General features: G+C 39.1%; 2 protein-coding genes across 2 annotated transcripts in view; one reads left to right on the top strand and one right to left on the bottom strand.

The window, feature by feature from the left end:
- AFAP1 (actin filament associated protein 1) overlaps positions 1 to 8,192 on the top strand; it is a 110,170-nt gene extending 101,978 nt beyond the window's left edge. The window contains exons 16-17 of the mRNA XM_084204245.1: positions 268 to 429; positions 4,783 to 8,192. Coding sequence (XP_084060371.1) covers positions 268 to 429; positions 4,783 to 4,809 — 189 coding nt within the window. The 3' untranslated portion in view covers positions 4,810 to 8,192. The remainder of the gene's footprint in view (positions 1 to 267; positions 430 to 4,782) is intronic.
- Positions 8,193 to 22,712: 14,520 nt separating this feature from the next.
- Positions 22,713 to 27,337, bottom strand: part of SORCS2 (sortilin related VPS10 domain containing receptor 2) — a gene marked incomplete at both ends in the record, with an annotated part of 522,327 nt that continues 517,702 nt past the window's right edge. The window contains 3 exons of the mRNA XM_084203970.1: positions 22,713 to 22,736; positions 23,075 to 23,154; positions 25,268 to 25,425. Coding sequence (XP_084060096.1) covers positions 22,713 to 22,736; positions 23,075 to 23,154; positions 25,268 to 25,425 — 262 coding nt within the window. The remainder of the gene's footprint in view (positions 22,737 to 23,074; positions 23,155 to 25,267; positions 25,426 to 27,337) is intronic.

Here is a 27,337-nt window from a genome sequence, read left to right on the forward strand (position 1 = left end):
GAGGGATACATCAATTCCTCTGGATTGTCCATAGTTGTTAAATCAGACCCATAGTTGTTTAACAGAAAAGAAACTTCAATTTTCATCACAGAACACACATGCACATTGTTTTGGCTTTTTTGTTCTAATCTCCTTTTCATTTGTTCATCATTATAATGAATATAGTTTCTTTAAAGAAGAGTTCTGCAGTTCTGAATCTAAAGTAGAAAATATTGCACGTGTGGCTACTTGGAGGAAACTCAGTATAGGCTTTTCACTCTTTACTAGTCTCCAATTTTCAAGCACCGAACTTTGGAGAACTCTCCAATCTCCAGCTGTGATACCAGTGACACTGAGTGCTCCATCCCTGTGAACAGTGCAGCAGCTCTGAAGAGACCTCCCTCGTCAAACAGCTCTCCATGTCGAGGCCATGTCCTTCGAAAAGCAAAGGTGAGAGCATTGATGTCTTAATTATCTTCTGCTGTGCTTTTTCATACTTTCTTACAAAGTCTTATTTAGCCTTAAGAAGAGAAGATTATGAGAAATGATTCACATAAATACTGCTGGTTTGGGGAACCTTCTGCAGAAGAGTTGGTAAGTAAGTTTGGGAGGCAGATTTGACTCTACTCTGATTCCATGTTTTTCTCTGTTGCTTTTTAGATTTAATTTGCAAAGTAAGTACTGTGTGGTGTAGACAGTCCATGTGTCCACTACTCTGTGTAGCAGAGAAGTGGTTAAAAGAGCACTGTTAGTGTAAGTGATTAGAAATGGCACAAGCTTGGGTCTGATCTTTTCCAGCCACTGCAAGAACAGAACAGATGTACATTATAATTAATGACAATGTGTTGTGCAAGTAAGTGCTCAATGTACATTTAAAGTAAAAGTTGAATTACTTCAATTTTGTCATGCAAGTACCAGGCTAAAATTTGCTGTCCTCTTGTATTGTTACAGTTTTCTAATTTTTGTGGTTTAGTTTAAATGGTGTTTGTATGACCAGTCTTTTGGGCATGAACATAGGGACAACACATAACCAAGGGTGGCAGTAATAGCATTGGGTCCAAGCTTTTGTTTATTTAGTAGTTCATTGCTAGTTGTAATTATAAACAGTAGTAATCATAAACACTTGTCATTCATGAATGCTATTTCTGATTTCTTCAAGTAACTTTTGTTACATGTATTCGTTGAGTATATACTTTTCCAGTGTCTGAGCATAAACCTGGAAGCTAAATGTGGTAGATACTGAAAAATCAGCATCTCAAAAAATTATTTTATTATTAAATTATCATAATAGAAATATTTTTCTTGAAACACCATTTGAAACAGCTTTCTCACCCTTCTTCTACCCCCTTTGCATGGACATCAACTATTTTTTCCTGCCACTTAGCTTGATTCATTTAAATCCAACTAAGAATAATTACACTCAGCATAATAGGTTTGAGTTCTAATCAACTTTGAAGTCTTCAGCTTGTGTTTCAAACCTGAGGAAGGATTTATGTGCTCTAAAGCTTATCTGGGTTTTCCAATTATAGCCTAATTTGTGCCATAACGATATCATCTCTAACTGTACACTTTGTCTTAGATGTGGAAGGTAGCTCAGCAATACTCAGGGAGAGTGGTCTAGCAGAGCACAGTGCTTGCAAATGGGAGCATGGATTTGTGCTGGACAGGCACATTAAATCCAGACATCTAATCGTTACAGCTGGAGGAACCAGGGCATTATAAAAACCTAAACATTTTTGGTGTAAAGAATACCTTCCTGTAGTACATTTTTTATGCTCAGCACATACCATACAGGAAAAGCCCTGCTGTGTTTGGTGTCGTTGTGCTTTGGATGGCACAATAAGTTGGTCAGGCAGAGCAGTCTTGGATATAGGATTAGGCTAATCAAAAAGGATGTGGAGCAGCTAAGCATATTTTTCCCATGCTGGGAAAAACAACAAAAAGTATCCAATTCAGCTTTAACAGCTTTTTCCCTAAAACCTCATGCACTAAATATTAAGAGTGAAATTTTGCTGAATTAGATAGTGCAACCCAATCTGTTCCCAGCCCGTTGGCAGCCACAGCTGCCATCAGGTGCACATCTGCAGCACGCCCCGCGCTCGGGGGTCGCTGTACGTGCGCGGGGGTGGAATTTGGCTCCCAATTCTTTTGGCCTTTTGCAGTTGTGAGCGAGCCCAGGCCCTGTAGAGGTGGCTCAGGAAAGGGCGTCACACGTGAGTGTCCCAGAGCAGGACTTGGCTCTGCAGGCGTGGATGTCAGTGCAGCTTGTGGGAGTGAAACAGATCCCACGTCTGTGCTCGCTTGCATCTCCAGCAGCTGGCACATCTCCCAGTGCTATGAGGGAGTTGTAGAAACGTTCAAAATGTCAGAATATAGTTTTTCCCCCTGGTGTGTATTTGAGTGCACTGAATGCCTCCCATCTTGGCCTTTTCCTTGAATGGAGGATGCTGAGCCTGTCACCTGCCAGCCTTGTGTTCACAGCCAGCCTGGTGTCACAGTGGGCTCACCTGTGCTGGGGCAGCTGCTGCTCTGTGCCCTGCACAGCTGGGACAGCAGGTTTGGAAGCTCTGCCACAAAAAGCTTTCTCCTCTCAGATGCACTAACAGTAGAAGGAAATACAGAGAGAAGCAGCAAGATCTAATGTGAAGTGTAAGAAAGAGCAGCAATTTGGGGGTTGGCTGTTCAGGACACACATGATACATACACATACATATGCATACATACATTTGAATTTTTTAACTTTTCTTTTTTACGAGTATCTTTAAATTTTTTTTTTTTTAGAAAGTAATTATGCATATTTTTAAGAAGCCAGAAGGCATTTTAATTGCAATTTTGTCTAATCTGTACTTGGCTAGAAAAGGAGACTCCAATTAAAATATGGAAAACAATATTCTGCGTCAGTAGTCCTAGAGAAGTAAAAAGATTAAAATATCCTTGCTGTACAGCAATTATTACAGCATTTCAAATATTCATTTAAATATCAAATAGGTTTCTAAAGCCAAATTGTTATGTGCAGCAAGGAAACTGAAATTAGTATTTCTGATTTGTTTTTGAAACTAGTGGGCTGGTGAATGTCAGCATCTTACATCTTGCTTTGTTCAAGGACTGGAGAAGAAAAGGAGCTGTCCCAGTTTCCCAGCTCACAGTCAGGCTGTCAGTGTTGACTGAGACATTCTTTCCTTGGTGTGAACCTGCAGGAGCAGTGGAAAGAAACAAAAAGTTCCTTTTGCACCTGCAAAAGAAGCTTCTGCTTTCAAGCCTTATTTAACACTTCAAAGAAAATCTCCTCCCAGCTGCTGAGCCAAGGACTTCCTTTATAGCTTTGGTAGCATATCTATAGAGAACACAGATTTAACAGAGTTTTTAAAGTAATCTAACTTCTACCAGTACTGTGTTTTAACTTTAGAATTACCATAATTTGAAGAGTAGAACTGAATATTTAAAATACACTGAATTTTAGTAAAAGTACTTTTTAAATAAAAACAAACACAAGTTTAGAAACAAAGTAAATTATTGTCTACCTTTAAACCCAAAGGTTTGGTTTTTTTTCTTACATGGCTAAAGCAGCCATCAACTGTGACCATTACTGTTATTTTACAACAGCTGGAGAGGTGTCACAGTCATACAGCTGCTGAGCCAAACTAATGCTCTTACTGCTTTCAGCAGCAGGAACAGCTATTTACGTGCATAAGTAATGGATTCAGTCAGAGCTCTTAAATGTTGTGGAATGAGTGTTAAATTCAGGAATTCAGGTTGGAAGCCAAGTCAGCAGGCTGCCTGCAGAGTGTCTCCTCTGGTGGGTCACAGAGGAATCTGCAGCCCCCAGTGCCTGGTGAGGAGGAGTGGGCAGCTGCTCCAAGGGGATTGCTGGAGCCAGAGGCACCTCCTGTGGATCTTCAGTAGTTCCTGAGGCTGAAAGGGTGGGATTCAGGCAGGGGTACAGTGTGCATGTCCTCAGGTGAGCCCATCCTAGGCTAGGATGAGCTGTTAGGAGATGCTGGAGGTGACATTCGACAGTCACAAAATTTACTGACCTGGGGGCTCAGCTGTAGCAATCTCATGATTTTCAGTTATGTGGCAGAAGAAATGGCAATACCTTGCTCTGAGACAAATGACCAAAAGCACTGTAGATTTCATGTTTTGTTGTGGATGGTGTCCTTGTGCTCAGCTAACAGGTGAGGAAACTGAGGCACAAAAAGTCAAAGCAATTTCTTTAACTTGCCAGGCAATAGCTGGTTATCTATAAGGGAGACAAATGCAATGCAAACTGACTTGTTTCTCTTAACCCTGCCTGTTAGTATCTCTGCTAAGTTGAACTTTTTAGTCATAAATTTATGTGTTTGCCATGAGTCTTATAATAAAAAAATTGAAGAGCAGTAAAGCAATAACTTGGTGTCAGCTCTGAGAGATATTGAGGGCTTCCTGCTGTCTCAAACGAGTCATTTAGAGAGCCTTGTGTGCTTAAATCAGCCTCTCCCTCACTCAGGGAGAGCTGAGTGCTTTACACCAGCTGTGGGGTGTCAATTGCTCCAGAAGTCCCCTCTGCAGAATACAAACATGGCTTATTTGCACTGCACTAGGAAATATCTCGCTGTATATAGTTGTGGAAGGGTGGATGCTGTGCACAGACTATCAGAACATACTTGTTAGCATTCCCTAACTAATTTTTGGGCTGAATCCAGCAAAGTTAATGAAAAAAGCCTGTTATTGACCCCAGTTGTGGCTTAGCAGATTTGATGACATCTGTGAAATATCCTGATTTCTTCTAACATTTTCTGTATCTTTTTTTTTCCCCCTTTCCAGGAATGGGAGATGAAAAATGGAACATAAACAAAACAAAGCCACTCACTTTCCATAAAAGCCTTACCTACTACAGACCAAGACATAGGCTGCAAAGGACTCACCTGGAAGGTCACATCAAGTGATGAAACATGAGAAGTTTTATAACTCTGTTCAGTTAATGGTAGCTTGGCGCTAATTTGCCTGTATTCCCTCTACTGTATTGCTGTGTAACTCCGTGTGCCCCTTTTTATTAGCTGTAACTCCTTGTTTCCAACTTCACTGGTAGAGAAAATGAAAACCAAAAAAAACCCCAACCATAGGAACTAAAAAGGAGCATAAAGTCACAGTTGAAAGTTTGCTTTGCTGAAGCAGCAAAGAACCAGCAATGTTAATGATAGTGCATCAGACGGCTGGAACACTGCTGAAGACTGGTGTGAAATCCTGACTCCTGCAGATTAAAACTGCCTTTGGAACTCTGCCACAGAGCAGGTCTGGCTCATCAGCAGAGGCTTTGCTGGTGGCTGCTCACGTGGCAAAACAAACCTGAAGCAATGTGCTGGCAGAAGCAGCAGTGCCTGCTCAGCCCAGCAGCTCTGCAGGGCCATGACTCGGTGGTGAAGCGATTTTGGGATACTTTTCAGACAGATGCTTTTGTCATGGGGACATAAAAAGCTGCCAAACTTCGAGACAGATGTGTTCTTGTGCTTTCTCTTTATTGCTGTTCTGAAGCACCAGTCATTTTCAAAGGTCATCTTCTTGAACTATGACTTGTTCCTGATTTTTTTAAAGGGCAAACAGGTATTTTTAGATACTGCTTCTTTTCTATACATTTTAAAGAAGAAAAAGACAACAATTGAACTTAGTCCTCAACAGATAACAGCAACTCAGAATGACTTATGCAGTCAGTCTTGTTTTGTTTTTTATAATATAGTATTGTTAAACTTGAGGTATAGAACACTGCTGTACTTAGTTTCCTTTGTCTGTTTTCAGACCTCAGCTATTATTTTTGAGGAAGATGGACTGAAAAGGTAATAATTTTCAGACTCTTTTTTAAACAGTTTAACAAATAATTGGGGATTTTCTCAAACAGGGGTCCATTTCTGATTACTAGGAAATAGCATCTTGCATTTTAGTCTGTAAAATTACAAAAATCTCTTTTTCTTTGTCTCTTATCCATGTCATTCCCTAGAAATTACATGCAGTAAATTGCCACTGAAGCCCTTCAAAATCTCAAGATTGGTTTTAAAAAATCAGAAGGGGGTTGGGGGGAGAATGTATAATCAGATGGCTTCTATTAAGTTTTTCCATTTTGTTTTTTTTAGGCCTTTGGAGAGCTTTCAATCATACTCTCAAGATTTTTTTCCTCCTCAACTGTGAGGAGTAGAAAATAATTTTAAAAATTACCTCAAAATATGAGTAGTATTTCAATCACAGATGTTAGGGCTGGAGTCTTGATAATTAGTTAAGACTGCAATTCCAATCACAGAAGTTGGCAAGACAGCAGTTCTCAAGGATCCCATCCCTTTATGGCCAAGCCTGCAGATTGTCTCTTACCCTTAGGAATGGGTGTGTGCAACTCCTGGAAGGTACCCTGGGATTCTCAGCTGAGCTGGATGCCAGAGGACTTCCTGCAGGAGCTTGTGGGATTTGAAGGCACAGATGAGTCAAAAAGACCTGACAGCTGACAGGAGATGGGGCTGTGTCCTGCTCCCAAATGCATTTAGGGCCAGGGACCCCACTGACCTTCACAGTGTAGAAATGGGGCCCAGGATGAGAAAAGGCTCTTTGCTTCTTGTGTCTGTACTTGGTGCAAAGGGCCACAGGAATGCAGATACAGTAGGAGAGCAAGTGTCAGTGTGGTTTTCATTGAAAACACCATTTTTTAATATTAGTTTAGGTCACTTTTTAACTCTCTAACTTGAGGGCACATTCTGTACTGTGTGACTATGGACTAAACAGCATCAAATTCCCATAAATAATAGCAGAAACAAATTTGAAGCAAAAGTAAGTTCATTTAGGCTTTTTATTTCAAATTAAGTTATTTATTTGTATATTTCAATAAATATTTAATTTATATCTGTACATATTTATAATGCAAATTAGGCTTCTAGTCAAGGATAGCAGTGATGTAACAGTTGCCATTAAGAAGTGGTCCCACATGAAATAATGCAGAGTAGTCAAAAGCCAGATCACTTGTCTTGTTTACCCAATATTGGCATTGTCTCTTTCCACCCCCTTATCCCATGGTAAAAAAAAAAATAAATTAAAAAAAGAAAAATTCCTTGGCAAGGACAGGTTTTAATCTATGCCTGAGGTAGATGTGTGTAAATCTCTGCCCAGGCAAATGGAAATTGTGTGGTGCAGCCTTCCTCCAGCTCTGCTGTAGGTGCAGGTCTCCCTCAGCACCTACAGCACTCTTCACAGGGGCTGCCCCCTGATCCAAACATCTTCCACTCTTCTCCAGCAAAGGCTCCACAAAGCCACCACCACTCTAGTCTGTTCTGTGTAACAGCCAAGGTTCTGGAAGGAGGAAAACCAAAAAGCTTGGGAAATAACCTCTCTATAGACCACTCTCAGTGCTGTGAAATGCACTCTGTTGCCTTCAATAGCACTATTGCTGCACAATTTTTTATAAAGAGCAACAGAACTTGTATTTTTCACTGTTTTTAGATTCCAGGATCACCAGGCAAACTCAGCCATAGAGCAGCATGACTTTTGTTTTAAAGGAAAACTCGTATTTTGAACCATTTCTGTCTTCTAAGAAAAGGTTACACTTATGCTTCCTCACCAAATGCCTGTTACTGTACCAGGTGCTTTTTTAAAATTGTTTGTTTTGTTTGGTTGGTTTTTTTAATGGGTGATGCTTTTTTTTATAAAAAACCCAGATCGTAACTTTAGGGGATCAAGGGCTTTTTTTTTTTTTAATGAGATGATTGTGGCAATTTGATTTTTCAAATGGAGAATATTAATTTAGTATCGAGTTTTGTTAGACACTTTCAAATTAATTGGCCAAGGATGTGTGTTGTATGATAATGTTCTCATATTAAGAATGTAATTATTTCCTTATTGTATTTTTTAAAAAACAAAATCATATTTAAAAAAAAAAATCTCTGTGAAAAAAAGCATGATAGAAACATGAGAAAAAGGTTTTGTTTTATTTTTGTTATTGGATATGTTGGCAGTGCCCATTATAATTGACTGTAAATATAGCCTTTCTACTGTATTTCTCAGTGTATTTAAGTTCTTTCTGACACACATTCATGGACACTTCTGTTAAAAAAAAAAAAAGAACAAAAGTCCAAAACAGACCCACCTTCAAATGTGTGTCTTAGTAGCTTCAACTAACTTTATGCCTTTCTAGTTTATTCTTCAGAAAGTCTTGCAAAGTGTGAAAAAAAAAGACTGGCACCTGGTGGGTGCGACAGATCCGAGACCAGTATTAATAAAGTTACCTGTCAAAAAAAGGATTTGCAGTGTTGTTTCTTGGTGTTTGTCAGTTCCAGAGTCACCTGCAGGTGCTGAGATGGCACCTGAGCAGCTCTCCCACAACAGAGACTCAGCTAGAACCATTCTCCTGTGCCAGTCAATTGAAAAACGTTTGGACATTATCATGAGTATTTTTTGGTATCAGCTGTATTCCCATTTATCTGAGCAGTGACCTCCTGCAACTTGAGTGCAGCCCAAGGACTCTCTTGGCAGTGGAAATGTGGAATTTGATGTATTTAGAGCTCATAGCAGCACTTCCTGCCTGCCTGTTGCATCTGCACCATTTGCTTCGATGCCAACTCCACTAATAAATTATGCAATATGTAGAACATTAAAAATTACCTCTAAGAAATGAAAGTGGATTAAAATTAAACTGAGCTGATTACCAGGCTACTTAAAGATGAATGTAGCAATTTCTTACAGATGACTGACAGATGAGATTGAGAAGTGTTAAACTGTAATTACTCCTCGCTGCTTTTCTTAGATTTTGCTCTTGCTCCTGTTACACCACAATTATTACCAAATTTATAAAGTAGAAAGCTTAAGTATACATTTCATTTTCCCAAACTGAGGGAAGCAGTATTCTAAGGTAGTTAATTTGGCTTTTTTCTGTAGTTACAGCCTCCAAGATCATAATGGAGTTTTAATAGGTAGGTTCATGTACTGCCTAATAACGATTAAAGACCAAAAAAATAAATGAAAACAAAAACTAACCTAAAAACACAACATGAAAAACAACAACAAAAAATAAACCTGCCATAGTCCTGTGATCTAAATGAAGCATGTATCTCTACTCTCTGTCTGATTCACAAGACTTGCAGAAGCAAATGGCAAAAGAAGGAAAACCACCTGCATTGCTGGTGTCTCAGTCATCTGCCTGTGTATCTGTACCACATCATCCAAATGGCTCTGACTGCCATAAATAGATAAACTCTATGGGACATGGTACAAGCATCCCTCCAGACAAGGAAAAATCCTATTCATATTACAGTGAAGTTCAAGGGAAAAAAAAATAAGGTCATTCTAGTGTGAAAAAAAACTCTTGAGGAGGGGACTGCGTTAACAGGTTATAGAAATGGGGAAACAAAATAGCCCCTGCCACTAACAGTACAAACACTGAGGGTATCAAAATCAATGATCAGGTTCAAAACAACTGCCCAATTCAGCTACAGAACTTGTCACAGAATTTTATTGATGCTAAAAGCTTATATGGGTCCATAAACAATAAACAAAATTCATGGCAGAAGATAATTCCTTAAAGCTATCAAAGACAAAGCTCCCTGCTTCAAAACAGAAACGTCCAGCTCCAGGGAGGCTGGAAGTGTGTTCTCTTTAAGTGTCCTTGTGTGCTTCCCCCTGCTCTCCTGACATTGTACTACTGATAAATGAAGCTGTTTTCTCGCACAGAAAAATGATTCTCATTTTTCACACCAGCAGTTACAAAAACATTCCCTTCTATAAAGCTGTGTATCATATTCTCTTTAATTTGACTTGTAAAGCAAGAATCTCTCTTTTAAGATAAGGTAATGCAAAATGATTCCTTCACAATTTATTAGATAACAAAAAAATTAAATCTTATCAGGGGTATTCCTCATCAGTAATCTGATTACAAGGGAATTATTTTCCTGTTAGATTTTGTAGAAGCAGTAGAGTTGTAGTTACAGGGTCCTGAGCTGAACATAAGCTTAATTTCTGGTTTAATTACTAATTTTTAAATAGATTGTTACTTGCTCTCACAGAATTTTTCCTTAGAATTTTTATTTATTTAGCCTGTTTTGGCATGTAGCACTGATTTTGAATTTTTTTTGAAGTCAGGCTTTGGTATGATGCTGTAATGGCAGGAATGGATCCTTTTATCACTTTCAAAATACACTGTGCAGCATTTGTACTATTTTGCTTCAGCTTTTGAAAACCATGAAGGTCAGAGTACAGTACATTTTCTCCACAGCAGCTGGATCCATAAGAAAGCAAAACATCTTTCAAGGCATAAATCACAAAAAACAAAACAAAACAAAAGAAAAAAAAATTAAAAGAAATCAGTGTCTTAATGGAAAACAGGAAAAAATGTTGCCTGTTTATGCCTCAGAAGTTTTATTAGACAGACATGATTTAATGATGATGTTGAAACCAGTTAAGCTTTAAAATAGTATAGGAATTAATATGACTTCGACGATGATAGCAAAGGAAACAGAAGTGAAGCAATTATTCCTTTTTTTCCTTGGAAATCAGTTTCTGAAGTAAAGTAGCCCTTTAGGTCAGATATTAGCAAATTTTATTTGGTGTCTCATTTATGGGAACAGCTTGGCTGTGTCTGTTCTCACTCCTGACCTTCCAAATCAGGAGCTTTCCTTGGAAAGAACTATTGGAACATCATTAAAAATAACTAAAATTTCTTTGAGTTTTGCTTTTACTTATATTAGAGCACTAAATTTGGAAAATGAGATGTCATTTGAGATCCAGCAGTCTGCTTTTGTAGAGATAAACTGCAGTTAAAGTCTCAGCTAGCCACAGTATAGGATTAGAGAACCTAAAATGACAAATTGCAGTGTTTCCTAGCAGGGGAAGCCTCAAGCTTCATTCCTGCATCCAGCCTCACATTTAGCCTGGTGTGCCACAGGGAAGGGTCAGACTGCCCACACCACAGGGCTCCTCCAGCTGCCAGCTCCTCACCAGGCACCCTGAGAAAGTGCTGAACTAGGGCAGGCTGAAAAAATTCAGTTTCATCTTGTCTGAATTATTTTTCTTTTTAATTATCCATCTTTAGATCCTCAAAATGCATCCACTCTGTGAATAAATAATCCATTTGTGGTCCTATTAAAACTTCATTGCAGTCTATAAAATTTGTATGGCTAATTAAGAAAACAATAGATAATTCATGGTGCTGCTTTATCCCAGTATGAGGTTTAAAAAGACTTCACATTGCACACCCACAACAATCAGAACCCCTCTGTTCTTCCCTGTTGTGGGCAACAGGCAGTGGAAAACATTCATTCTGCCAGTGTCAGACTTTCCTTGGGCAGGCACCGAGCTGCAAGCACCTCTCAGCAAACCATGCACTCTGTTCCAGGCTGAAAATAGGAGTGACACCAAAAGCAGCTCATCTCTAAACTTTGAAGCAGGAAGGAATGCCCAGTCTGTAGGGATGCAAGGCATATTCTGACTTCAGCAATTCAGTGACCTTTGCAAAGACAGAGAGCACTTGCCAGGAGCACTAGGAGAAAATCTTTAGGACATTAAAGCCAAGACTTTATAAAAATACACTCTATAATTTTGCATTTTGTTTCCAAAACTGTAGGCAGAGTGAAATAAATATCATATGTAGTACCTGGACATGTCCAATGGGCAGAATTCTGAGGATTTTGGTTTCCTGACTGAATATAGTTTGTAGCTTAGTTTTATTTTGAGTCACGGCCTGATCCTTACACACAGCTACATCCAGTTAAGGGCTAAGTTTGACTTGCAGACCCCTCAATTTTGCAAAGAGAATGCAGCTTCCACAGCACAGGCAACTCCTTAGGGAAAGAGTGGGATAAAGGAAGGGCAATTAATAAAAAGAAGAGATTGGAATAAAGGCAGGGGAAGGGCAGAACACACGTACCTTTGTTCTCTTGATGGCGCTCTGTCACAGGGAGACGAAGGCTGACCTAGGGAATTCCTCAGCAGGACACAAATCCTCTGATCCAGGGGTTTTACAGAAGAGCCGCTGCACGGCTCCCGTCTGCCCACAGGATGTCACCCTCCACCAGCTACACTGCAGGCACCTCCCCGGGAAAAGCAAAAAGGAAAAAGGACTTTTCCCCCCTTTCCCTAGGAATGCAGCCGAGCTGCAGTGTAGGAGGATGAAGTGGGGTGGCTAAAGAGAGGAGAATGAAGGTTTGCTGCAGCCCTTGAGCTCAGCGTTGCAGACTTGAGTCGTTCGCTGCTAAATACAGACACACAAACCCTGGGGACTGCTTAAACCGTTTTCCCTCCACCAACCCCATGAGAAGCTTCAAAAGAAAAACAAAGCAAGCAATAGTTTAGAACCAAATTTTATTAAAGAAAAACCTGGAGTGCAGGTTCTCAGGACAAATGCATACCTTTGGATGCAGTGGAGTACACAGGTACGTATACAGTAGTTTGCCTGCTACATGTTTGGAAGCTGAAAGAGACCGTGATAATCTGTACTGCACAGTTCATCACCATTGTTAAAAGTTGCCAAAAATTTGCTTGTGGATTGCTAACAGATACTTGGTTATGTGTGTGTGCACTACATATTGCACAAGACTTCTTGATTAAGCTATTACTTGTGCAACTGAATCACAGTTAAGTGTTACGTCAAGCATATTCAAACATATATTTGTTTCCTTTTCTCAAAAACAGCACGTCACTACAAAACTGCCATTAAATGTTACATATTTACAAAAATATACAAATAACACTTTTCCCCCGTTTTTGACAATGCACCAGTTATGGATTTATTTCATTCTTCACTTGAGCCCCGTTACCGTATACAAAGAAACCTGCTTAAAGTCAAGGTCACCTGAAACAAAATTAGGAGAAGGCATGTTCTGTTTTCACAAATACAGAATGTGCAAAGGCAGAAGGAGAGGGCTGTGTAGCCATGTATGTTAAAGGTAGGGCTATAGCATACTGATGACTGCTAAGAAATTTCACCCCCTGGTGAATAAATTTCACCCCCTGGTGAATAAATAACCCCCTGGTAAAAAATTAGGCATTTGCTGACCAAGCAGTCATAAGCAGTTAGAAAATTCAGTTCTACCTTGGTTGTAATTAGCTTACATCTATCCAAAGAACTCTCATGCTAGCAATGGGAATAAAAGGGCTAAAATCAATGAGTAACCTGTGAGTAACAGGTGCTTTGAGAAGACTGATTTTAACCTGCAGTTGCTTTCCAAATCCACCGTGGATGAAATTCTTCTGTAACACAAAGCTGAACTGATATTGTCTGTGAAACTGCATGGACATAAATTAGGGTAGAATCTGGCCCTGCCATGCCAAGTAAATGATGTTCCACATTAACAACAGGGTAGTGAGACATGCTTTGTGAATCTTCACAAGACATATGTCAAGTCTAGTTTTTATTTTACAGGCTTTCATGTACTTACCAAGAGCTGCAACACTAATTAGCCATGAAATATTATTTAGGCTAGGTTTAATTACCATATTTTCCTGTTTTGTTTTCATGGGTAATGCCAGCAAAATCTATATTTATCTGTTTGTACCTGGATTAAGAGGCTTTGCACCCACCTGTGCTGGAACAGCCACAGATTCACTGTAAATAAGCTGGCTTCCATCCTGTGCTCTTAAAAAGGAAAATTCTCCAATTCCAACTCTCATCTCTCCCAATATTCCTCCAATCTAGGATGAAGCAATATTCCTAGTGCTGCTTCATACATATAACAGGTTAATACATCAAGTTAATTTCATTTAGGTGAGGAAGGGCAATACCTGATGCCTCCTAAATCCACACTTGCAATACACTAAGGTGGTATTCTTTAAAACCACCCTCTACAAAGAAACCTATCAAAGTTTAATGGAAAGATAAATCACAGGTGCTGTACATATTTGTAAAAATAAGTGGTAGGTAAAACAAAAAAATGGAAGCTTCCCAAAGCACTCTGCCAGATGATCAAATTCCCCACCCTCTTCCAATCTGCTATTCCTCTGCAAACTTCTTGTATTTATTTTTCCTCAGCCACACAGAAGAGGATGAAAATTGGTTAATCACCTTTTAACATCAACCCTGTTTTTTGACAGAATGACAATCAGAGAAAAACAACTCAGAGAAGACTGGGATCAAGAGAGAAGAATTCAAGTATACTTCTCCATTTGATTATGTTTTCCCTTCAGAGCTTTCTTCACTGCAGCAAGCACAACCCATGACTTTACACCCATGAGGAAATAAATCACAGCCTGTCAGTGACAAATGAAAAAAAGGATCTGTACTCAAAGGCCTGGTGTGTATATGAAATGGAGGAACTCTCTGTTCCTAAAATTAAAATTTCTAGTCACATGTTCAGTAAACTCCAATCACTGGTGTTTACCCTCAGGAATACTACACCAGCTCCATTCATCTTCTTTAAACATTATAAAATTACAGCTCATACAGGCATTCTAGTAAATTACATTTCAACAGTATAAATGCAAGACACAGACTATAAAATAATTCTTTTCCCTTGTCTCCTAGCTCAGTGCTGTGCTAGAGAGGAAGATCATTAGTAAATGATCCCCAATCTTCTGGACCACACATACAGGCATCTCAACTCCAAAGGCAACATCTTTTCCATGCACCTCAGGTGTTGCTGCAAGTCAGATCTGTCTTAAATTATAGGCAGAAGTGGTGATAATTTTGCATGTCCCTCGTGCTGCATCATTCTAGACTCATGATTTAAGTTCTCTGCATGCAACCAACAAAACAAAATAGTTGCCATTACAAATCAAAGTAAGCTTCAAGGCTTAACCAAAACACAATCAACAACATGGTAAAACCACACACACTGGTAACACTGACTGTCTCCCTGCTTTTCCCTGTGCTATTTCATCCTGTGCTCCCCTCCCTCCCACATCTCTCTCACTTACACTCCCTAAGACAGACCCCAAGGTACTGCTGGGCTTTTCAATGATCTTACTCCCTTTACATTCTCCAAGTGCCTCCAGCAGGATGATTCTGCCAAATATATCTGGTGACTTTACTTAAATTTGTATTTTATGGAATTTGAATCCAAGCCATTTTCCCCACCCTCTATGAAAGGTTTCATACAGACCCATAAACCTGTCAAGTCAAATTGCTCCCAACCCTCTATTAACAAATAATTCTCTTTCCTTCACCTATTCTTCAGCTTTGGGTTGTAACAATTTTTCTAAAAGGCTGGGTCTCAGCATTTCCCATCCTGAAATACAAATGCAGCCCAGTGGTCTGACAAGGTGTCTCTACCCCTGCTGCAGTTCTGAACCTGCCAGACTGCAAGGCTGGCAAAGAAAGCCAACCCTTGCTGTGCTCCAGGAAACTCATGGGAACACGTCTCAGCCATTAACCCAAAAGGAGGCAGAGGAAGATATCTGGGAGATAACAGATAAATACATAATTTTTTTTTGCCAATTAAAGACATAATTTTACTACAGACCAATGGCAAAACCAATATATAAACTGGTGAGAGAGGAAATGCTGGATTTTATTCTTTCAGGGAGTCTAATACTCATCCACATCTCAAATTAGAAGCATGTGCTCTCTGGGATGAACATCTGAGAGAAGTTCTTGAAAAGTAAAAGATAAGAATTCCAGAAAGGTTCAGCAAAAATGAGAGCCAAAATTAAAGCTGAAAGGATTAAAAGATACTGAAGTGGGAAAGAAGCAGGAGGGATGGACTGCAGTGACACAAAGCACAGGGAACCTCATCTACTCACACAATAAGGCAGAGCTTAGAGGAGAGGCAGGAATGGGGAAGACTGTGATTCTTCTTGCTATCAGCTGGGACACAGTAAGGTGCATATCCAAATAGGAACACAGACAGTAACATAAAGCAGAACAAAAAGCAAGGAAGAAAAAGTGAACTGTAGAAAACTCTCATCTGGAGAAGCCAGGCAAGGCAGAGCCACAAACAGCAGCAATAATGAAAGAGAACAAAGGACTACAAAACAGGGGTGGGGGGAAAGGAGGAGAGAAAGAAAAGAGTGGAAATATGGGGGTTTTGTTGTTTTGGTTTTTTTTTTTTGGTTTCAGAAGCTACTTGGCAAAGATTTGGGAGCATTAAACAATGCAGGTGACTTCATGAACAGTTACTTTGCTACTTCAGCATCTCAGAAGATTAACCCCAAAGAGAGGAGTGTATTTACAAGTAAATGGAGCCAATGAATTTGGCAATTCGCTGGGCAGTTTGTTTGTGAAGATATTCTGTAATTTCAACCATTTAAAGGCCCCAATGGGAACCTGAAGCATAGAGGTGGTGTATTACAATATTCTCCTTTGGACTAGTTTTACCATTTGCAAACTGCCTACGTGCCTCTTACTGATGTTTGAGGTCACTCTTCCTCTGCACAGTCCTCTCTATTCAAAATCCATAACAAGAATATCTCCAAAGCCACATGGATATAAGCCTGCTGTTTTCCTGTATGAGCTGTCCTCATTAAAAGTATCTCTTTCACCATTTCAGAAAGATTTAATTTTTAAACTCTTTTAATCAATAAGCAGTGTGAATTAATACTTTTTCTAAAAAGCGAATAAGCCAATTCATTTGCTTTGATCTGCAAGAGCAGACACTGTCAGGAAGAACTAAATATAAGTATCAAAAGCTGGCTAAAATTAGCAACAAATAACATAGAAATGTTAAGACTTGTTAAGAAAGTTATTTGGAATGCCTGGCCTTCCTGGTGATTAATATACTCATTATACCATTAAAAATACGTGCAAAAAAAGGCATATTATTTAAGCAGTGCCAGGTACTGCTGCTTGTATTATTGCTGCTTAACAGGGCTTTCTGTCCACTGTATTGCAAGTAATCGTGTAAAGATGCAAATTTTACAGAAACTCAGAAATCAAGGCTGATCAAAACAGACGAAGCTTGTGTGAAATGCAAGTGTTGCAAAGAAAAAAATATTTAACAAAATTACTTGTGTAAGGGAAAGAATGCACTCTGCCAGGGGTAGTAAATGTTCTTCTGAAAGAAAATCAATCTGGAAGGAAGAGAGGCAAAAAGTTTGCAAATAAGAGTATGTATTTTTAGAGATACTACTAAAAAGTATTTAATAGCTCTTTGATAAGGATTTTTTCACACAGCTATATCATTGTATTCCAGAGTACATATTTCTAAGCCTTCCAGGATTTCTTACATTAGAAACTGTCTTACAGAAGATCATCTCAACTACCAGCATAAAAACTAGCTGGAAAAAGTAATGCTGACAAGCTTCACATATGAAAAAAAAAGGGATGAAAAGAATGGAAGTCACACACGGCTCCACAATTCATAGTTTAAATAATTTGCTACTCCATTTAACAGGAGGAAAAAAGCTGGAACTGAAGACTTACAGAAATGAGATCTCATATTAAAAATCATGAAGCTAACACACTGTACATATCAATTTCAATGGAAATATTCCAAGAGGATGCACTCTTTACCCTCCAGAGAAGCCTCAAGTACCATTACAGGTTCTTCTTTCCCCAATAACATGCACTCTCTCTGCTTCAGCAACACACTTGAAAAGAAGGAACAAACAAGAACCTTTTCTGCATGACACTGCCATCCAGATTTGGGAAATGGGCTGTTCTAGGCTGTCTGAACGTGGAGCAACCCTTCTGCACCCCCTGAGCCTGAGCATGCACAGACAGCCGGAGGCAATGCTGCCGAGGTGATCAGCTGGGGACCAGGGCTGGCTGGGCACAGAAGAACACAACTTTGAGAGGGCACAGCTTGACATTTCCCAAAGACTGCAGGGTTAGGCTATTAATTGCAAAAGCTAACCAGGGGTCTGATTTATTTGTCACTTTGATGATTATAGTCTAAAAATAAGTAAAAAAACATTACAGGAATAAAAATGCATTTAAGTGGCACTGAGAGGGCAAATGCTAAGAAGCTGAAAGGAAATACAGAGCATGAAAATACAAACTTAACATTAAGATAATTGTCTGAGCAGACCTTACTTACAGTCAATTAAATGCAATTCTAATTAAAGTTTTAGGTTTTCTCAGACTAGTTACTGGCTATGTGCCAGTCTCTTGAAGAAAGTTGTAGAAGCAATGTGCAACTGGGACTAAAACAGAGAAAATGAGCCAGGAAGCAGCTTTTTGGATGGACTTACAAGATAAAACAAAATTTTGTATCTCAAAAATCAAGATTTATAAGGGTAAATGCTTATAAATTTTGTCATGGTAGAAATCCAATATTTTGAGATAAATGGGCACTTACTTTCATCTAAAATGCTGAAATAAAATGAATATGGAAACAATATAGTGGTATCAATCAATATACAATAAAACAACTACAATAACTCCAACTGGCAGGGACTGTGCAGTGAAATAAAATGTTTAGTCTCTCTTTTCCCCTGAAGTCTCATTAATGAAAAATTACAAAACATTTTAATAGGAAACATAGAAAAAATCTATGACTGAAATTGTCATTGATTCTATCTACTTAGAAATATTGACTTGAAATAACACTAGAAATTCAAAACTTATCAGAACCTCTGGTTCATCATCAAAAAGCTACTGCATGTATTTAATTTCTTATAAGGATTTTCTTTTTCTCACACATTTTTTTGAGCATGTGTCTGTGTAAGGAGGATGGAAATGACTGCAGTTCCATTCTATTAATCTCTGCTAAAGATACAGCATACAGTGGTAGAGTCTTCCCACTAAGAGAAGGTCTCATTGGAATGAAAAGTCAGCTAACCATGATAATCATGTCAGATGAAACTTGCTTTGCACTAGGAACTACTAGTGGCAAAGCAATGATTTCTCTTTCTCTACAGGACAGTTAGTTAACAAATCATCTACTTTATATGAATAAACAGCTTACTCCTCATTACACCAGTCATTGAAAGAAGAAAATGCATCAAGAAGGATTTAATTCAATGAGAATAGCATAAAAGAGTTCCAAGAAATTGGATGTGAATTGTGGATAACAATCACATCTCGCCTCAGGCCTTCTATTTTTTCACAGCCATTTCCACCACCCTCTTCAACAGAGTATAAAAATATACACTGGTTTATATTGCTTATATTATTGAAAAATTAATTAACACTGTGTGCATTTTCCCTAAATGTCCTCTGAGCATTTCTGAGTATTTTATATGGATGGGCTGTTCCAAAGCCACATAAAACATTTAATGTCAAAAGAGAAAGCAAAGATAACAGCTGTAAATCTTGATGGTTCTGTTAGAATGCTTCAGATCATACTGCTTGGAGCACTCTGAAAAGTACAGAGTGTTACTGAAATTGCAAATACATCAGATTTTAAGAAGGCCAAAAGAAGCCAGTGAGGCCAGTACTCTGCCAGTTTTTTAGATTCAGTATGGTTCAATATCAATGCTGATAAATATCACTGTACCCATTTTTATAAGGTTTTCAATCAAATAACAATGCAGAGAAGTGAGTTCACAATACTAGTGTGTAACAGCAAATTCACAGCCAATGTTGCAGTGCTACCACATAACAGTATGTTCCAATAGCAGTGTTTAAATAAAATTACTTTTTTTTTTCTTTTTTGCCAGTGATGCACCTTTTTTGAATTATGCATTTTTTACATTTATACATAATTGCAGCTGGTTTCAGTAGAGAACTTTTAAGAACAATGATAATTACAAGTGAAACAAACAAAGTTAAACCATTAATTTACACTCACAAAATTCTTCTGCTCTGATGATCCTTAACAAACAATAATGAATTTAGCCTCACAATACCCCTGTGAGGTAGGTAATTACTATCAGCCCCATTTTACAGGTGGGGAAACAAGAGCACAGTAACTTGCTCAAAGTCTGGGTACAGGATCCAGGTATCTGACAGTCATCTTGGGTTTCTTAGCCACCACATCACCCTTCCCACTAAAAAACATAACTAAAATATGTACAAATACTGCATGTGTGCATGCACACATGTGTGACTAGCACTTGTGCATAGAAGCAATTCTGTTTTTCTGAATATTCATGTGTCAGGATTTTAGATACAGATAAAGAATAAAAAGATATTTATTCTTTATGTGTATCTAAAGATTTGAGAACTAGCACTAGTGAGTCTTTTCATTTACAGATAAATCACCATGAATGAGAAAATGGTAATAATACTTTCTCAGTTTAAAAATAATTAATTTAAAAATTATTCTTGCAAGGAAATCAAAGGCTTCCTTTATTAACTGCTGGGTATTATTAGTACAGTTACGGCAATACCAACATGTCTTTAGAAAACTGTTTTTAAGACATGACAAACCAACCTCACAGGAGTGCTGTATGAATCAAATTAATAAGCATTGGAAAAAAATATTACAGGTACTACACTGTGCTAATTAGAGTACCAAGAGGTTAAATATTCTAAGTTCCAAAAGACTCCTGTGATCAGAGACACAAATCATCCTGAATTAAATGTACAAAAGTAGCTGTTAAAGCATAAATTAGATGTGTGACCTAGTTCCAGCCATGTGAGAACAACCCCAAGCTGGAGCTTCCATCCCATTCCTTGTCTATGATGCTGGTTTGCCACTCACCTGCCCTATACAAACAACCTATTTCAGATTTATTTCACAGGAACAAGTAAGGTGGTTGCAATGTTATTTTATTCTCTGCTCCAGCTCATTTCTACTAGAAAAAGCAAGAAGAGCTGGTGAGGAGAGAAAGCCCCTGGTGCAATGATCCCGAGAGTTTCCAATTCACAGCGTGTTTTGTACACGCACTTCTCTTCAAGAAAGCCAGACTCAGATACATTTAAGACCTTGGATTTCCATAGTCAGCCAGGGCATTGCTTCTCTGCTAATAAGTTTACATGGCACTATACAACTAAATAGGCAGAAATCTTAGAACAATTTTTGTAATTGTTTTCCTGAGCGGGTTGCAAGTGCTTTTCAGAATCTTCACTCTAACTTCTCCACCTAGTTCCTTACAGTAAGTTTATAATCTAGATTTTCTTGTGCTTTACTCATACATCCTATGGGGTTCATGAGAGAGCCTACAGTACTACATTGAGTTATGACCTCCCAACCTGCTGCATTTGATGATAATATGAATAGAGATATTCACAGCTACATGGAAGAATGATTCCAATGCATACACTGATTTTAAGACAGTTCTTTTCTCTTTGAGTAGCCTTCATTATTTTCTGTTTGCATTTCCGGATGATGCACTGTCTGTATCCTTCTTAAACCAGGTGGTGTGCGAGCTTGTCACTAGCATCAGTATGACATTCAGTGAGTACAGAGTTATTTATTCTCTATCAAAGGCAAAAAGTGAAGAGATTATATAGGTTTCTGAGAGAAGCATCCTAATCCCAGGCAGCTATGACACACAGGATGCCAGACATTTAAACTCACCACACCACACTTGTTTTCCCACATGGCTAAAATAAACCGCAGAGAAAAGACAAGAGGAGCGTGGATTCACTGCATGGATCCCTAAGCATGCAGAGGTCAAGACTAGGAAACTCTGACCCAAGTGACAAAACTGGGATTAGGAAACAAGGACCTGACTCACAAACCTTTCTGCAGGCAGCTCCTCCAGAAGCCCTTCCCCTGCTGTCCCTGCAGGGAAAGGGGCCAGTGGTGGTAGGGACTGAGAGACACCCCGTGGTGATGGGAGGGAAACAGGAAGACCTAAATCCCTTCCCATCATCCCCATGACCCTTTGGATTGTCAAACCAACCCAAGTGGAAAAGGTCAGGCTGGGGTTTGCCCACTCCCACCAGCAAGGGCAAACATCAGGGGAAATCCCAAACAGGGAAGCCCTGGGAAGGAGATGGCAGTGCTACCCAGCCCTTCCCAGAGCAGAACTCTGACCCACGCGGCACAGCTGCACTTATAGGAAGTCTTAAAAAAATAACCATACAAAGAAAACTGTGTAAAAGAGGTATTTACACTCTCTGGAAATTTAAAAAGAGACAGGCCACCAGCCTAGGGTTTAACAGGAGAACTCATCTGGCAGCCATCATCCTAGAGGGGCTTGCTCAGGAGAAAAAAAAAAGGAGCAACTAAAATGACTGTCTGCAAGTGAAGGCACCTGGTCTGGAAATAGCATTAAGCTGGTGTTTTTCTTTCACATGTGATGGGATGGAGGGAGATACTGCTGCTGATAGTTTTTCAGGACTTGCTACACTTACTAGAGCATTATTGTATATTACAAGAAATCCTAATTAACATTTTTCTTCCTTTAATCCTCAGAAGGGCCTAAGCCTAAATTTGTTAGATTGTCTCACACATGTTTAAGTTAAGAGCTGGTCTCAACTAGGAGTGCATTTGTCTCTCTCTCAGTCCTTTGCCAGTACAGAAACACTTGGCCCACTAAAAAAATTGTCATTGTTATCAGCCATCTTTTCTGGTCTAGTCACTTGTGTAAAAATCACCTTTTCAGGCTGAAGACTCCCAGCCTTCCACTGAAAACCTCAATTAAAAATATAATTAAAAAGTTACAGTCAATCATTCTAAAAATAAACATAAAGAAATAGAGCATATACAGAAAAGAAACAAGGTGGCATTGAAGGTGCCTAGGGCTACAAATTTGCTACCATATTTTGAGTTTCAGTTGAAATGAGTTCCCAGGCCATAGAGTGAACACAAGACACGTTATCCTTCGCCCTTGGTAACTGATGATGGATGCTTTTTTCCACAGGACTGATAAGAAACCTCCTCTCCATCAGCATTTACAGCCATGTTTGCAATTTTGGGACATCACCAGGGAAAAATAAAACGGTACAGTGAAGAGTCTTTCGGTTTTTGTGTTCAGCTGCAAATATCAGCTAACCAGGTAACTGTGCATCTCTCTGGAGTTGATGCTCAAAACCACGCCTGAGTGATTGCCTAGGGAAATACAGAAACAAAAGGCCAACATTAGTGCATTTCAGGTACTCCACAATAAATCCCCCTTTTATTGCAGAGACAAGTAAATTGCATAAGAGAGTGTCTTTATCAAACAACAGGTCAGGTGAAGGTTGGTGCAACAGCTCCATGTACCTACAGCACACTTTTGCACAAAGCTTTTGCTCATGGTGGTGGATTTGTGGTGAATTCCTAGGGTTTCTATCCCAGTGACAGCATAAGTTGGTTCTCTTTGTGGCTTATAAAGGTGTAGTTGTCTCGAGGGGTGCAGGTGAGGGAGGAGAATGGAACCTGAGGCGTCCATTCGACATGCCACTGACCTGGGACTGGACACTGACCGGCATCAGCAATAAGGGAACTCTGTAGCTGTTCAAGTTGCCACTTCTCCCAGAAGGAGTCACTGCAAGGTAATGGTGTTGAGGAGTCCCAAGGTGGGGGTTGCGATAAAGTAGGCAACATAAAATATATAGAAAACAAAAAAAGTGGATGGGTGAGTCTGGAAATACTGTACTGTGGAAATTCAAAAGTTATGAGAAGAGAGAGAACAAACAGAAACCCAGGCCTGAAACTCCCTGCTGCGCATGGAGCGGAGGCGGCTCCTGACATCTCCCAAGAGGGAGGGAGAAAGCTCACCAGAACTAGGAGGGATCTCCATAGCATAGGAACCTTCTGCAAATAATGTAGTAAACCAGAATTTAATATAAAGCAGGGATTATAACATGTTTCATAGTCTAAACCAGATAAAATAGAGTATCATTAACGGGAATATTTTCTTGGCAGTACTGAGCAGTACCGGAGCTAGTGGAAAGTATTGCAAATAACAAAACAGTAGAGCGAGCAGGAGTGTAGTTTTATGTATTAAATAACATCTTCTGTCTAAAAGCTGTACAGTAGCTGAAAAATACAAATTATTATGATCCACAAAAATGAGCTTTTTACACTCTCCTGGAAAGTCTACTGCTGCAGACAGCTTGGCTGAAGCACAAATCACCTCAAAATCACATTCACATTCTTATGTCATCAAAACATCATGATCTTGTACTCTTCAGCCCAAAAATAATGCTCTGCTCAGATGGAAGATTTTTGTTTTCTCTGAGTAACAAGTACAGGGCAAGCAGAGATTAATTCTAAATGTGTTACAAATCAGGGTAGCATTTCTTTATTAGAGTATCCCAAGCTGCCTTCTTTTAAATAAGCCATGAGGGATTTTCTACCATTAAAAGAAGTTATGCTTTTGTACTAGAGATGTTTGAATGCTCCACTTAAATAGGCATGTCTGCAAGGACCTTGTTAGCATTCAGCTTTTCCTCTAAAGACCCTGGAGATGAGATGACCAAACAAATTTAACACAGACTTTGTTTTTCCAGGTTTGTTTTTGGAACTAACTCCGGTAAAGTCAGGGGAGAAACAAAGGTCTTCTTGCAAAATTAGAATGAAAGCAGTGATACTCATACACAAGGTTGTCAGAGAAGAGATAGAAATACACAAAGCAAAGCAAGAGGCTGGATTCTTCCCTTGTGTTCAAAGCTAACACCTCCAAGAACCTAGAAGCAGCACACAGTTCTGCAAATGAAAATAAAGACATCGACAACAAACAGAAAAGGTGAAACCCAAGACAAAGAAATCTCTCGTCAGCCCAGGTTCTGTCATGCCCAGGCTACCTCGGGTGCAGCTAAAACACATCTTCTTCCTTGGGGTTCACAAAGACATTACAATTGCCTTTCACACCATCAATCTGCTGCTACAAATCCCAAAAGCTCTGGATCATCTGATTTATTTTCACAAATTTCCAGAAATGGAACTGGGTGTTGTTTACATTGTCCTACAATTTTCAGACTGTGACCTGAAAGCAGTCTGAAGACAATGCATTATAGATCAGAACTCCATGTTGCATTAAAACTAACCACAGGGTGCCAGGATATACAATTCCACCTGACACTGAAATTATTTGCACTGAGATACTCACAGAAAGTTTCCCTCATGGGTTCTTTATAACCACCTTATGAATACTAGAAAATCAACAGCTAAATTAAGGAAGATTTATGATACTTTTGATACATTAATAAATTTAATATTTCTAATAGCAAAAAATTTAAATGCCATTGGAATAGCAATGGATCTCCATACAATCCATCTGAAATCACAGAAGCATTGACTCCACAAATCCTTTTGGCCTGAACTCAATTTTTCACTAATTCAGGGGATTATTGAGTGAATTCAACTGTTGCAGATTATATCCCATTCTACCAAATATAATTTATCTCTAAAATTGTCCAAGTCGATCTCCTGACATTAAACTACTATACTGTACTCATGCTCTATATAGCACATCATCTATACATTAGCCTGTATCTCAAGCAAGCCAAAAGGTGATTGAGATAATCCCTTGTTACTGGTATTACCATTTGCATCTTTTTGAGACTGAGCAGAAAATGAAAAAGAATTAAAATGAAAACAAACATCAATTTAAAATCAACTACTTATGAAAATTTATAAGCTAAAAACGAAGTTACCTCTTGCGTTACCTAGTGTTTGAGAGTCCAGATCATCATCAATAAACTCCTCACCCTGGATGATGTTCTGGGTGTCCTCACTGTGATTAACAGGGCTTGTCATCTCCTGCTCTTTTTCATTGTGCATCTGGGCGTAGACATTTCTGCCTGGCAGTTTCCTAAATGGGATAAGAAGAAAAAATTTTGGGATGGAATTCTTTCGTGTCACAGACGCACTGGCATCAGAGCAGAGCTCCAGCAGGGCAAAGCTATTCCACAACAAAAATCATCACCAATCTCATCCTTCCTTAATTTGGTGATTATAACCTAAACTTACAAACTCTTTGTTCTCTGTCATGTTTTTATATAACTGCCTTATCAGGATCTTCAGACTAACATAATATTTAAGCATCCATTTCTAAGATTGGCAGACAATGAACAATGTTGAAAAAAAAATTACTAAAGCCACAGAAAACCTATTTTAAGAATTCAAGCAATAAAAGGGCCCAGTGGGTGTTCATTCTTGATCCCAGGTGTCTTCACATACATTAAGCTGGGCTGCAATCATCATCACATCTCCCTGAGCATGTGGACAGACACTGAAGTGTGATAGCATCAGATGGCACTCATAGTCAATCAGCATCAGGGAGGAAAAGTCAGGAGAAGTACAGGAGACAGGGAATGGAAAGGAGCAGAGACTGAAGAGCCAGGAGACAGGGAATGGAAAGGAGCAGAGACTGAAGAGCCAGGAGACAGGGAATGGGAAGGAGCAGAGACTGAAGAGCCAGGAGACAGGGAATGGAAAGGAGCAGAGACTGAAGAGCCAGGAGGCCACGACCAAGGGGGAAGGAGTAAGAACATAAACAGGCATCAACAAGACCACAAGACAGGGGAGGCTGGTTAAGTTTAGCAGCAGCACTGAAGGAGACAGAGTATAAAGTTTGGACTGGGAACTGATGAATTAGACAAACTCCACAAGAGACAATAATTCTCTCACTCTGCCTGGAATCTAGAGAAACAAAAAGCATCTTATTAAATTATCAGCCTGGCTGAGACTGGGAGGCTTAAGACTTAATAATGATAAGGGGTCCTTAACTAGATTAATTTAAATTAGACTTTGTCTGCTCAAAGGGAAAAATCAGGGACTGCTAGCTTTGCAAGAGATTTTATGGTTTAAACATTCCTCAAGAGCCATACCCTTTGTGCTGTAGCTGTGTTCACCTGCAGTCTGCCTAGGCACACCAGGACATCCTTTCCCAAGCACCAAGCAGACACTTCAGATTAGGGAGCTGCAGGCTCTAAGCTCCCTTTCCTACAGTGCCAGAAGCTGCTTGACAGCTTGAGCAGCATGACAGCAGATCATGGCTGTCAAACTCTGTGCTTAAAGCCAGATTATTGCAATGGGCAGAAAAGAAAAACAACGAGAAAAAAAGAAAAAAATAGGGTTGAACGGCTGTGGTTTCTGTTGAGCCCCTTTGGACAGTGAGAGAATAGAAAAAGTGACGCTAATTTTTAGGTATCTCTCTAAAAGCAACCATCTCCTGCTCCATATTACAGCACCAGTTTAAAGGCTGGAAAAATATAGAGATCATTCTATTTTTTTCTAGGCTTTTGAAGAAGATTCATTTTAAATGACATTTCACAAGAAGGTGTCTTTAGCAAGGGGTACCATTTTAATTTCAGATGAAAAAAAGGAACTGCAACAAACGATTCCATTCCATTCAAAGTAATGAAAACAAATGGAACTTACTAAAAAATTAAAGATGACTGAAGATAATATCATCCCTTTAATCTGAGCAATCCAAAAGATAAATTGAGTCCTGCATATCTACACAAACACACATATCTGTATAGGTATATGTATATACACACATACACACACACACTCAATTATACCTCTAAAAAAAAATGAGGCATTTTATCCCATTATTTATAAGAAGTACAAAACTAAAAGGAGAAGGACAAGGATGGAAAGAAGGCTTGATGACAAAATGCTGTGTTATTATGATCACTTCAACAGGTCTGAGGGCTCCTCCAACAAAAACATACACGTAAAGCCAAGCCCTGTATCACTCTCCTTTCATTATATGG

Source organism: Fringilla coelebs, assembly GCF_963513975.1.
Source record: "Fringilla coelebs genome assembly, chromosome: 4".
In the NCBI taxonomy this organism is placed as follows: Eukaryota; Metazoa; Chordata; class Aves; order Passeriformes; family Fringillidae; genus Fringilla; species Fringilla coelebs.